This window comes from Lontra canadensis, unplaced genomic scaffold, assembly GCF_010015895.1.
Source record: "Lontra canadensis isolate GAN:19392208 unplaced genomic scaffold, GSC_riverotter_1.0 scaffold69, whole genome shotgun sequence".
NCBI lineage: Eukaryota > Metazoa > Chordata > Mammalia > Carnivora > Mustelidae > Lontra > Lontra canadensis.
Genome location: NW_022631063.1, coordinates 74061 through 88924, shown reverse-complemented (window position 1 = coordinate 88924; position 14864 = coordinate 74061). Strand labels below are relative to the sequence as shown.

General features: G+C 33.0%; 1 protein-coding gene across 6 annotated transcripts in view; it reads right to left on the bottom strand.

The window, feature by feature from the left end:
- Nucleotides 1–13783, bottom strand: part of SLC4A10 (solute carrier family 4 member 10) — a 215419-nt gene extending 201636 nt beyond the window's left edge. For 2 of the 6 annotated variants that reach the window (XM_032880288.1, XM_032880291.1), the window contains exon 1: nt 13534–13782. In XM_032880288.1, the coding sequence (XP_032736179.1) occupies nt 13534–13614 (81 nt within the window). In that variant the 5' untranslated portion in view covers nt 13615–13782. Of the gene's footprint in view, nt 1–13533 lie in introns of all 6 variants that reach the window. The other 4 variants (XM_032880286.1, XM_032880290.1, XM_032880287.1 and 1 more) reach the window with 3 other exon arrangements.
- Between the last annotated feature and the right edge of the window lie 1081 nt (nt 13784–14864).

Below are 14864 nucleotides of genomic sequence, written 5' to 3'. Positions count from 1 at the left end.
CAATTATATGAATTACTAAAAGCCAAAATAAGCTTTAATGTCTGTATTTTAATGATTTATAAGTAAAGTGAGTTTGGATATTCAATAATTCAATAATTAGATGGAAAGAAGTTTTCTAGTATAAGCAAAACCAAACCAAGTCAGAGAATGGGGATAATAAAATAATATTTAAAGACATTATGAATTAAATGAACAGAAAAATTTCAAGATATTTTTAGATGACGAAAACAGTACCAAGGAGTAAGATAAATAAAACATTAGAAGATGAACTTCAGTGATAAGAAAACAAGCAGTGAAAGGAGATACTTCTAGTATACCCATGAGTTATGGAAAGTGTAGTGTTTAAATACTTAAAAAGCAAAATAAGCAAGTCTAACCAGTTTGGTGATTTTTTTCTTTAAACTCAGTAATTGTTTATTAGTGATATGCTCTACAATATCATGAATAAAGTGGTGGAAACCTGATTAGTGATGCAATTACAAAAAATTGACTTCTGTTATATTTAATACCAACTTTAAGCAACGTGATTTTCTAGTACAAATGTCAAAAATGTGAGAAAGGGAGTAGAGAGGGCCATTTTATTTACTTTCCCCTTTAGATCTAAAAAAGAACAAAACCAACCAACCAAAAACACTTGTGTTCTTAAATTTTCTAATTCAAAATTTCAAAATGCAAGGGATATATAGAAAGAAAATTAAAAACCCTTAACCATTTGATTTTGAGCAAGTTCTTTCTGTCTCGGTTTCCTCAAATGCAAAATGGGGATTACTGTATTTACTTTATATAGTTTTTATGAAGATTACATGTGTTACATGTTGCTCCCATGCTAACATGGGAGTTCTATGTTAATATTAGTTAAGTAAATACACTTTATCTTATAAAATCCTCCCAAAAGTTCTAGAAGGTAGATATATTTATCCCTACTACAAAGATGAGGAATCTGAAGCTCAGTTAAGATAGGTTAAATAATCTGCCCATGAGTATAACTTGCACAACTAATATGAGGCAGGATTAGGATTTGAATCAAATTTTATATGACTTTAAAATTCATGTTCTTTCTACTGTGTGACATACTGCTTCATTTTCTCAAAGTTTAGCCATTTTTCTCCCAAGTTTAACATACCACATAAACAACATTAACAGTAACAACAGATATTTTAGGAAAAAAATTAGATGTCATTCAAGCTCTCTTTCTGAAATCTTATAATTTTCTACATTTTCCTCTAATCTATATAAGAATATACAAGCATATAGTTATAAATATTGATTTCTTAATCTTAAAATGTGGTTATTACTAGCATTCACAATATTGTGTTGTCTTCTTTCTCTTCCTGGATACAAGAAAAACATTATACATTTCTCAGGCCCTTGTTGTAACTAGTGTTAACCAAAAGGACATAAGCAAAGTGATGATATGTCACATCTGGGCCAAAGTACAGAGAAATGAGTGTGATTATTTTGTGCTCCCCTCTTCCCATGGGTACAGATCAGGTAGTCCAGGTGGTACAGCTATAAAATCATTAAACCTCCGTTAGTCTGAATTCCTGAATGAATTCCTGAATGAATTCATGTGGAAGAGAAGTTCCCAGTCTCAGCCCTGACCCACATTTATTGTATTTATTGTATGAACCATTGAGATTTTGGAGTTGTTACTGAAGCATATCTTGGCCTACCTTAACAAGAAAACAAACATTTTTATATTCATACTTCTCCAAATTATACTATCTAGTGGTTATATATTTTATTCTTTATTTGTTTTGTTTTTAAAGATTCTGTTTATTTGTCAAAGAGAGAGTGCCTGAGAACAAGCAGGGGAAGCGGCAGGCAGAAGGAGAAGCAGGCTTCCCGCTGAGAAGACAGTCCAATACAGAACTCCATCCCTGGATGCAAGGATCATGACCTGGGCCAAAGGTAGACACTTAACCGACTAAGCCACCCAGTCACTCCTAGTGGCTATTTAAATATTTAAAAAGGTTGAAGACATACAGCTTAGTTCATCTTTCCTGTGGTATTGGCCACTTAGATTTTTATCTAATTTCTCGCTAATATAAACAATTTTTCAATATTCCTACTTCCAGAGCTTAAATGCTGGAAAACTTAACAGAAGCATATAGATAAATAAATTACTATCTTTGCATCAAAACAGCATAACTGGGTAGATATTTAAAAGTACTCCTTTAAAATGCAATAGAATGATAGAACGTGCTTTTTTATGAAATGAAGAAAGGTCTTAAAGGAAGAACTTAAAGAAACAGAGAGTAAAGAATATATTCTTTGGTACAGAAATAGCTAAGTGAGAGCAGAGATTTTAAAATGAAAAGGGATGAACATAATGGAGCTGTGAGAAAAAAACAATGAAAAATGTCTAAAAAAAAAAAAGGTCAACATTACAAGGAAAAAAAGCAATGAGAAAAAAATGTAAATGCTCACAGATAATTTTAAGTATGTGAATAAAGAAAGGGTCATATTGACTTAAAATATTAAAGTAAACTATTAGAATAATGGACTTGGAATATGGCTTCTGGGAAAACTCTAAAACCATCAAATCTATAATCCTTATTTTAAAGATGAGAAAACTTAGGTCCCCAAAATGTTAAAACAAAAATCTCAGTTAATCATACACCACAGCTTCCATTTCCTCTCTACTTCAGATTTCTCCATCTTCTGAAGTTTGTGAAAGAAATCAGTCTAAGTGTGGAGAACACACACAAAATGAAGAAATGAATTAATATTACATTCAAGATAAGCTTTTCTCATTTTAGGTAAATGATCATCTTTCTTCAGTCCATGATGACAACAGAAAGGATCAGAGAAGGGAATACAATTGCCGCTAATTGCCTGCTTTTGAGATGCAAAATCCATTAACACTGACCTTGTGGTAGTTGTATTTGTAATTTACAATGTGAAAACATTTAGGGGTGACTGGGTGACTCAACCAGTTATGCATCTGACTTGGGCTCAGGTCATGATCTTGGGGTCCTCTCCCCCAGCTTGTGCACATACTCTCTCTTTCTCTCTCTCAAATAAACGAATATAAATCTTTAACAAATAGATAAAAATGTGAAAACATTAAAAAGAATATCCAGTTAATTATGAACTGGTCATCTCTGATGAATAAAAGTACTTTTAATAGATAAAATATGAACTTCATATACATGAAAGTTTATATAAGAATTTATTTTCTTAAATAATAGTAACTTGGAAAAGAATGCATTAAAATGCATTGTATTTGTATATCCCATTTATTTCTAAGTTTCTAGAGAATTTTCAAGGAGGGAAGAGGAATAGGAAGAACAAAGAAAGATATGACTTCAAATTCTACAGAAACATTACATCTTCCTGATTTAGTCAATCAAATGATTGGCAAACAGACAGATATAGTTAGCTATGACTACCCTAATACCAAGTAACTGAAAAGAACTGATTGCCATTATGCTTTGAAGAAGATGCATGTTTAAGGCAAAAAGCCAAAGGTTATATGTGGAACAAAGTCTTGTAGCCAGGTATTTAGTGTGTAGTGTCTATCTTAGCTTAATTTTATTGTGCTTGGTTCCTAATTTTGTCACAGAGGTATTTTACAGAACAATTTCAATTTTTATAATTGTTAATTAATATTATATTAATTATATTGGAGAAAATAAATATATTAACTATGTATATTAATTATTTTGGCAAGAATGCAACAATACCACTAACTGATGCTTAAACTGAATCTTAAAGGACAAATAAAATTATCAAGTTGAATAAAAAGAAGAACATTCCAGACAAATGGCACAACTTATACAAAAGCATGTGATATCAGCGACTTCAAAAGATATAAATCCCCACTCTTTTAATTTGACTTCAAAAAATATAAATCCCCACTCTTTTAATTTAATATGCATTCCAGACAAATGGCACAACTTATACAAAAGCATGTGGTATCAGTGACTTCAAAAGATATAAATCCCCACTCTTTTAATATTGATTAATTTCAAAATATATAAATCCCCAAATGATTATAACATCCTCGTGAAGAAAGCATTAATACTATTACTTCCAGTGTAAGTTTTTGTTATGAGTCAATTCAGACACATTCAAGCTTTACAGTAAGGCAAAAGTAGAGCTAGAACTAGAACTAACATTTTCTTTCTCTGATGGCAATCTGAGTGGTCAGTCACTGGATAATTCTAACTGTGCAGTCTGAAATTGTTAGTACCTTAGCTGTCTGACTTTTCTCAGTTTTCCATATGATTGCAATAATAAGAAGAACTAACAAAAAAGAAGGAGGAAGAGGAGGGGAGGGGAACAGGCAGGGAGAAGAGGAGAAGCAGTTTCAGGAGAAGGACTAACATTCATTATAATGCTTGCAATGTGCCAGGCACAGTGCTAAAACTTTATAAATGTTTATTCATTAGAAATCCTCAAAAACAGATGAGTATTCTGAGACTTAAAGAACCTCAGAAACTTTCCCAGAACCCTTAGCTATTAAGGGGTGGAGACTGGTTTGAAAGCAGGTCAATATGTTACACTGCAAAGGCATTATACTAGTTAACCATAAAACCTAAAACTCCTTAATTTACATTTAAAATACTTTAGTCTGGCTCCATCCTACTTATATACCTCAGGTAATATGAATTCTTATTGGTGTCCAAGCCATATTTTCTCCATGAACTTTTCATACTAATTCTCCATTTTGTTATTCAACAAAAATTTATTAAGTAGTTACCATCTGCCAGGCACTGTATTTGTGTTAGCGTTAAAGAAATAAGACACTGCCTTTGCCCTTAAACAGTTTATAGTCAAGACAAGAAAAATCATGGCTACAATGTAAAATGTCTTGTGCTTCACTTAACTAGAATCCAGAGGAACATCAGGGAAAAAAACTTAATTCACTCTGAAGGAATAGGCAATATTTCAATGGGAGGCAATGCTTAATCTAAATAGGCATTTAGTGTCTTAATCTAAATAGGCATAACAGTGAGTCAGGCAAATACAAAGACAAATGAGGGGCCAAAGACATTATATGCAAAAAGGACAGCATTTTAAAAGGTTTGAGAGAGTCTGTCTCTAACTAGTAGAATTTAGACTAAGTTTAACTAAAGATGGCTAAGTTTAAATGTCACTTCCTCATTCCTCAAAAAATTACAAATAGAACTACCATATGATGCAGCAATTCTGCTTCTGGTATATATCCAAAAGAAATAAAATCACGATCTCGAGAACTATCTGCACTCCTGTGTTCATTATCACTTTATTCACAATATCCAAGATAGGGAAATAACCTAATTTGCCCAATGGTAAATAAACAGACAAAATAAATACAATGGAATATTATTCACCCATGAGAAAAAAGGAAATCTTGCTATTTGTGCCAACATAGATGGACTGAGGGTATTATGCTGAATGAAATAATAAGTCAGACAGAGAAAGACAGATACTGATGTTCTTACTTATCTGAACTCTGAAAATTATCTTGAAAGTAATGAGGAGCCTCAGAATTAATTTACGTAGGCACATGCCTATTCCTGGTTCACATTCGGAAAAGAATATTAAGGCAGCTGAATGGTAATGAGTAGGTTGCTTTGGGGATGGGAAATGGAAAGAAAAAGAAATATCAGTTAAGAAATGATTATAATAGTTCGGGGGGAAAATGAATATGAATTCATACTAAGGTCAAGACAATGGGGAATGGAAAGAAGGGATAAACTTTAGATTCCCTATGAGAAAGAATATACATTACTTGGTTAGTAATTGGATCTAAGATTAGGAAAAAAAAAGTTGAAAAAATAATCAGGTCATTATGCTATGGAAAGCAAAGAGGTTTTGAAGATAAAATAATAAGTTAGTTTGGGACATAGCAAGTTTGAGATATTTATAAAAGAAATGAGCAGAGATGTCTAACAAAACTCAATGTCCGAAACACTAGAATGAGGTTAAGATGTAGATTTGAGCTATAGATTTGGAATTCTATTCTATTCTGAAATCACCAAGTGAAGCAGCAGTTCTCAATTCTGGCTGCTCATGAGATTCACTTGAAAAGCTTGTTGGAAATGTGGAAGCTTGGATTCTATCTCCATAGACTTTAGTACTTCTGAGATAAGCTTGGTGCCTCAGTGTTTTTAAATAACTAAATATTCGATTCTGATGCACAGTCACAATTAAGAATCACTAGTCAGTAAGTTAAGTCATGAGTATAAATGAATACATGATTTTCAAACAGTACATTGCACCAACTAGAGAAGATTCAGAAGAAATTATCAGAAAGATTATGACAATAATAACCATAATTTATGGAGCACTATGTCAGGAACTGTGCTAATGACTTTATATGTATTTTTGGCAGTGGAAGAGAAAACAAAAAAGAGTATAATGAAAGTAAGTTAAACCCTCTTCATGAAGTCTTCCACAGCAGTTTCAGTTTGCTTTGACATCTCTAGAATATACTAATTTACTCATGGCTATCTAATTCAAGTGTATATAATCCTAAGCAGTATAACACAATGGTTAAGAGCAAGAGCTCTGGAGTGAACTTTCCAGTTTGAATCCCCTATCTTCCTATCCTTTGCTGGCAATTTTAATCCCAGGCAAGCTACTCAGTGTCTTACCTAGTATACTGTCTATAATTAAAGTATAATGTATATGCACATATATACACATGTGTACTAAATATGTGTGTGTATGTATGTATACACGCATGTACTAAATATGTGTGTAAATACATAAGTTCCTTCCAGTGGAAAATAATTCTAATAATTAATATTTGTTAAGCTAGACACTGTTTCAAGTACCTTATTTGTATTAATTGATTAATTCAGTTGATTCTCATTAGAACTCTAGAGATTAGCAATTTAGCTTCTCCATTTTACAGATAACAATACTGAGAAAAATAGGGATCAGGTAATTTTCCTAAAACAAACACTGCCAGTGAAGTAGAAGATATGGGATCCAAACAAGGGAGTCCAAGTCGATAACTAGCTGTTAACTACTATGCTATACTGCCTCCCTCTATACTTTGCAATAGACTCAAATTCTTATGAGATTGAATAAATATTAAGAAGAAGAAGAAGAAGAAGAAGAAGAAGAAGAAGAAGAAGAAGAAGAGGAAGAGGAAGAGGAAGAGGAAGAGGAAGAGGAAGAGGAAGAGGAAGAAGAAGAAGAAGGAGAAGAAGAAGAAATGGTGGGGGGCATCTAGGTGGTGTAGTCAGTTTAGTGACTAACTCGGTTTCGGCTCAGGTCCTAATCTCAGAGTTGTAAGATGGAGCCCTGCATCAGGCTTCATGCTCAGCATGGAGTCTGCTTGAGATTCTCTTTCCCTCTCCTTCTGCCCCTCCAACTCATGCTCTCTCTCTCTCCAAAATAAATAAATAAATCTTAAAAAAAAAAAAGAAAAAGAAATGGATAGGAATAAACGTACATTTATATGCAGCACAAGAGGAGTTTGATAAAGGCATATCATTATCAATACCAATATTATCATTTTTGAAAGGCATGGGCTAGGGAAAGGATCACATCACTAAATGTCTTTATCTACTTTTTTTTTTTTTTTGAGAAAAAAATGTTCAAATGTTTTAAAGTTTTAAAGTAACCCAAAGCCCAATGATCTCCAAGGTTTCTCCCAGAAATGGATCATGATTCTAAACCAAGTATTAAAATTTTGTTGGGTCCCTACTATAAATATAACTCTTTTCTGGCAATGTGAAGCACAAGGATTAATAAAAACAACCTCACAAGATCTAGAAGATGGGGTTTTCAAGTAATTCAGACTTCTACAGGAAGAAACAGAAAATTCTCAATTATATGGGTCTGCTAAAAATAGAGCCAGAAGAGCTACTACATCCAGTTTCATTTTTACTCATGCTTGTGGTTTTCCATGAGTTTCACTTCTGACATACTTTATATGGTTAATGTGCTAGTAAAACTAGTCAATTCCAATTTTTTCACAATTCCCGTGCACAAATACCATCTTCCTGGGTCTGATAACAAAGTCACACCCCAGCTGTCACATCTAAAGGAAATCTGCTCTTGGATGTTACCCAGCTTTTTTATTAACCATAGGCAATACTAAAATGCTTCTAGTGCATGGAGGAGATTTAAAAGCGTTACTAAAAGTATTTAGCAATGATGGTTTACTTTATCATCTCTAAATGAACAAAGAGTAAAGTTAAAATAACCCTACGACTCCCGTGATTATAAACAGCATTTCTATTTCCAATTTTCCCGAAGACAAAGTCCTTATTATCCAAATATTCACCATAGTGACATGTATATTCATCATATTAAAATGATCCCACTAGATTGTCCTTGGTCTAGGAAATGTCAAAAATAAAGCCAAAGCTAAATCAGATTACCTACCAATAAAATAGAGTTTACATCAGGGACAAGCAGGAGGTCTCTTAGGATCTGAAATCTAGGACTTTTGAGTGGTTGTGGATAGACAGAAATGCTCTCACGTGCAATTTTGATAGAGAATTTTATTAAAATCCTTCATTTTGCTTCTACCCCCTACCTTGTCTACTAACTACTAAATCTACTCAGGAATTTAATTTTCATTTTCAAAGTCTCAAGAGGGTTAGAGCTCTAAGAATGACTGCAAAATATAGGTGCTGCTCTTTTTTTATTTTATTTTCTTCCAAGAATAAGTAGATCAGCACAGAAATGTGCTCAGTTTAGAAATCATAATCTAACATTCAAGACTATACTATCTAGTCCTAACAAACCTTCCTATGTTAACTTGAATTACCCTACCAGGCTATCACCAAAATGAATTACTCCATACTTTTCAAACATATTATTTGCTTCCTGCCTCCCTATCTCTGTGTGTGTTGTTTCTTCTGCCCAAAATGACCTTTCTCCATCTTGGCCAGTCTTCAAGGTCTACCTTCAAGGTCTACCTCAACTGATACCTTTTCCATACTTCCTCAACTCTTCATCTAGCCTCTCCTCTCTTCTCCCTACTCAGCTTGAAATATTCTGCCCACTGAATTCACCGCAGAATGATTTGTGCTCTTTCTTCTTTCTTTTGAATCTCCAAGGCACTCACTACTTTCCACATTCTCTTGCCGTTATTTGTATTTAGTGTTTATAACACATTTAACTAGAATATCATTAAGATTCTGTATGTTTATTTGAAGAAACTGCATTGTGGGAGATTTGATTGACTCTGTGCCGTTTGGGGGAAATATTTGCACATTGAGAAAATTGCTTAAGAGAAGAGAACTACAATGCCAAGATACCATAAAATGTAACACTTACGCACTTATATTTCATCCAAGTATCAAATTATTCACTTGGACTCTGGAACTTGACAAAACAACATGGGTTTGAGGTGGACAGATCCACTTATATGTGGATTCTTTTTAAAGAAATACAGTAGAGTACTATAAATGTATTTTCTCTTCCTTATGATTTTTCTTAACATTTTCTTTTCTCTAGCTCACTTTACTGTAAGAATACAGTATATAATACATATAACAGACAAAATAGGTGTTAACTGATTGTTTATGTTATCAGTAAGTCTTCCAGTCAACAGTAGGCTCTTAGTAGTTAAGCTTTAGGGAAGTCAAAGTTATGCACAGATTTTCAACTGTGCAAGAAATAATCTTCCCCCACCCGCCATTGCTCAGGGGTCAGCTACAGATATTTTTACATTAATAAACACCAAAAATTCAAAATAGCATACTCTATAAAATAAGTACATGGATTATTATATTCAATACAGTATTGTATTTATAACACATGTCATTTTAGTCTTTCATCTAGAATAAAAATATTCATTAACAAATAAAATTAAAAATTAAAACAAAACAAGTTGGGTTTAACTTTCAGTGAAGGTTTTTGCCCTAGACATTTTTAATGATTAAAAAGTAACTCAGATCACTAAATCTAAGCTATATAACTTCTCTATTATTTTCCTTAAACCTGAATTTTTTACTCCTAAATTTTAATCTTCAACAACTAAAGGACACTTGACAAGGTCCAGTAATTTTTGTCATGAATGAAGTAGTTGGTATAACATAAAAAGGAAAAGAATCTGTACATAGACTACTAATAAAAGTTTAAGTCAGCCTAGCAAGCAGATGCAAAAAAAAACTTTAAACACAACACTTTTCATCAAATCACAATTCCTATAGTCAGCAATGTTAGAATTTAATCAGATGTAGAATATTTTTCTTTGTTTGAATTTTTATAGCCATCTTTATTCCAGTATACTGTATGTTTTTAACTGAATTCCTCATTTGATAAGAAGAATGAAGAAGAGATAACAAAACTGAACTGCATGACTACCATTACCAACACCTGCCAATTGTCCATCCTAGCTCATAGAATGTATACACTAATGTCTTGTCAACAAATAATTTTGGTAATAATGTGCTTGTTATACACCAGATAGTCTTACTAATGTTTTATATACATTATCTCACTTAGTCTTCACAACAACTATTTGAGGTAGGTACATTATCTCTATATTACAAATGAGAAAACTGATACCCAGAAATATTAAGTAATTTGCCCAACATCATACAGCTGGTAAATGGTAATAACTAAGATCTCAACCCAGTGAATGTAGCAGCTCAAATACTTAACCACCATACTTACCACCTCTTACTGCACCCAGCTAGCTATTACAAACCAGAAAAAAAATTTGCCTATCAATTTTCTGTTGCTCTAATACAAGAAAACAGGTACTTTGGAGGCACTATCAGGAAGCATGCACTAGTTTAGGATTCTGGGAGAAACAAGGGTTTTCCATCTGCTCTACCCACCTCCCTATCACTTTCAGCCAGCATACTGGTATGAATTGTGTCTGGATATCCAACAGCTAGCTGGCTAAGGCCTACCTCCAAACAAGTTCCTCTCAGTCCCCTTCTCAAAACGTGAAGTGAATCCTATTCCCCCCATTTTATTGAAAAAACTCCCCAGTGGCCTACTCAGCATCAAGCACTCCCAAACCTGCTACTCTTTCTTTCTAAAGTTTAATCTCTATGAAGTCAAATCTCCCTCCATAATACATAATTAGATTGGCTTTGTCACATTCTTGTTTTCAGCTCATTCCTGATGTCCCTGCTTCTGTTTCCTACCAATGGGCTAGATCCACCTTACTCTTAACATCAGTTGCCATCCATAGCCTATAAAACACACAAAATTATTTTATTGATTCACAGTTTATAATGCCTTGGTACAACAAATTACACATTATAAAGGAATTTAATGCAGTTGTTAAAATTATGAAATGCTTAATTATTGCTTTGACCCAATCTTTTATTGCCCTAATACCAAGAAATTTACATGAAAAGAAAAAGAGTTATACATAACTTATCCAAGGATTTAACAGTTTATATGAAGTTAAAACTGATTGTGCATATCACCTTTGAAAAGTCAATTCAAAATGTAAACAAGGCTCATTGTGTACATTTTTTCATAATCTCCTTGAAAGCAAGAAACAACTTTTTCTTTTCTGTATTTCTCACAACACCAAACACAGTATTGCACAAATGATCCGCTTCCACGTAACGCTGACTGAACTGAATGATACTCAAATAGTTTTAAGACAGCTTAGCTTTATAAACCTTCATAATGTAAAATGAAATGCTTATGTAAAATAGTAAAGACAGAGTCAACCATTACAAAAAGCAGAGGACCAATCATTGCTACGCAGATTTATAATCAATTCCTTTCAAAAGGTCAAGATCATCTTGCCACACAGGGAAAAAGGTTGACATTAAATGTAACTGCCTGTGACATTCTGACCAATCTTTACTTTTTAAGGTAATGCATTTCGACACAGCAACAGAGAGAAATTTTTCTCTGATTTGTAAAGGAAATGACAATCTAAGATAGTAAGATAGTAATTATTGAGATATCCTGTAAGTGCCACTAAAGGAAAGTAACCAAAAATCTTTATAGTTTGATTCCTTTGAAAGCCCATAAATACAGTGAAAAATAGCAGAATGCTGTAAAACCAATACCTAGAAGAATCCCAAAGCAATGCCAAGAAACAGAATGTACTCATAGCGACTAATACATGCAAATACTGGAAATAAATTCTAACAGATTAAACAGGTTTTGTAGCAACTAAAAGGTATATTCAAATCATTCCAAAACTAATCAAGCTTAAGAACATGGCAATCTTCCCTACTAATAAGAATATAAGCTGGCTCAGTAGCCTGAATAACATATAAATTATAGCCAATATCAGTAGGTATAATTTTTTAATGTGTTTTTAATTAAAAAGGAAAAACTAACCCCTTAACTGAATTAAATCACTGTTTTAGACTTTCAATTCTGTCTTCTGATAAATATATTCATTTTTATTACTATAGCATCACCTTGATGAGGCATTAAGTCCTAACCATATTACAGAATTATGAAGACAAAACTATCTTTCTGATGAGAAATGCTGCAACATTCTTTTTTTGCTCATTTAATATGGAATACCTGGTCAAATATCTGACAAGTCCTCTAAAATTAAGGAAGAAATATGCATAATATAAAAAATAAAATATCTTTTCTTCAAAATTGGGATGTCAAACACAGGCACATTTTCTTGTCCTACTATGTCATCCTGAGAGAATGCTATAACAAACTTAAATGCATTATAACTTGATAAAAATAGTTTAAAATAAATAGCAGAGCTTCAGGATAAAATGGACATATAAATCCAAATTCTTTGCTATGATGATTCTCTACTCTTTGTAATTAACATGTTTAATGTAGTCAAGTCTTTTCATTTTGAAAATGAAAGTAAGCTAATGCAGAGTATCTCTGGATCAAAAAATTTTAAACAAGCCCAAATGTCACAAGCATTCTTTGTAAAAAAAAAAACAAAAGCAAAAACAAAAACAGATTTATCATCTGCTTTCAGCTACAAGCAATGCCTTAAGCAGATATCTACATTAGGAAGACCAAGAGCATCATTATCTCAATAGATCTGAGAAATAATTTAAATTTATGCCTTTTAAAACAGTTTAGATACTGAAATACAAATTTCAGGCAATCAGCTTATAGCTCAGATGCTGGTAAACATGATTCTACTCATCAAACTTGTATTGCTGTGGGGTTGCCCACTACAATGGTAGCAACATCATTTCTGTGCTTAAAAAATTCCAGATAAAATTTTTTTTAGTATGTCACTATCTATAAGCAGCTAGCTACAGGGTATCCTTACCAGTTTGAACAAATTATGCAATTTTTATCATTCAAAATAAGAGATGCAGTTTGACTGTATTCAAGCTTAATCTGGAAAAATCTGTAGAGCTCCAAACCTTGCTTTTAATCACCAAAAAGAATCTCTGCTTACTCCCCGCTTCCCAAAAAAAGAAAGCTCAAGTAAACACGAACTCTCTCTCACACACACACACACACACACACATTTCTAAAATTCATATTGTTTAGCTGGTGTCGATTACTATAAGTATCACTTGTTCAAATATCCTAAGAAAAATCTGATAATAATAAACAATTACATCTATTAATATATTCTATATTACTAAGAGCTAGAAAAAGCAATAACTCTACAATCTAATAGTATCATCATAATTCATGAGGTCATACCTGATGACTTAGAGATTGAAAAGGCTCACAGGTTCCAGACTGCATGACCTTTCTATTTCCAGAAACCCCTAAAGATTGCATTTCCTGTCTTATAAAAGAGAATCACAGCCATCTCTATGTCTCAGCATCTTCAGGGCTAGTGAAGAAAACATCAAACAGCAGATCTGTCCATCAGTATCTGTTTAAGCCATCAAGAAGATATCAAATCACATATATTGTTTATCGTCTCCCCTTTGCAGTTACAAACACCCCGTATTAAGGGACGATGACACAGTTGTATTTGCTGAAGCTGCTAATGCTGTCTGAAAACAGTAAGCTTCCTGCTTGGAGCAATTCTGCATCATCCAAACAGAAGGAGCCACATCCTTTAGGTTTCCCACTTTTGCTACTATAAAAATTTCACTTGCCAAAAAGAGTTTGATTTTGTCAATCCTTTAAAAAATAAGCAATGTTCTACTTAATTAAGTATCAAATGTGTCTGCTGCAAATGTCATGTTAAAATCTCAATTCTTAATTATTAGGCAGTTCTCTTCATACATGACTAAGTTTTAATATAATGATTTAATAAGCAAATTGTACTCTTTTTTTTTTTTTGTACTTTCTTTTAAAGGGAACTTCCCTATCATTATTTATCCAACCCATCAAAATTAGAAGTCCTTAAAAATGAAGAATTTTTTTTCTGGCAATCTTTGAAAACTATGTTTAACAGTTGATAAATAGATAAAAGCATATTCATTTTTAATTCTCAAGACCTTCATTTTTTAAAAAAGGTTTATTTATTTATTTGAGAGAGAGAGCTGGCTGGGGTGGGGGAGTGCAGAAGGAGAGAGACAGTCTTTTAAGCAGGTTCTGTGCCAAATGAGGAGCCCTTCAGGGCTCCTTCTCATGGCCCTGAGATCACAACCTGAGCCAAAATCAAGAGTTAGACCCTTAACTGACTGCGCCATCCAGGGGCCCCTCAAGAACCATTTTTATTTCATGCTCCCTAGACCAACATGCTTCAAATCAAAATAACTTTTATATTTTAATGTCTTCTTCTAAAGAGTTTCACATACACAACATGCCATTGTCATATTCCAAAACTGCATGGTTAAACCTAGGAATGAAACCTAAGTCAGCTATGGCATTTTTATTGTGCTTTTTCACTGCATCTTATTTGTGTTCAACAAGGTTCTTATAATGCTTTCTTTCACCACAACATAGCGGAATCAGGATATTTAAAATTGTTAAATTAGTCTGATAACAAAGAAATAAGATCTTCTAAAATGATAAGTGGAAATATTTTCCTGGGGGGGGATCTAAATCCTAAATTCTAATTAGTTAACATACAA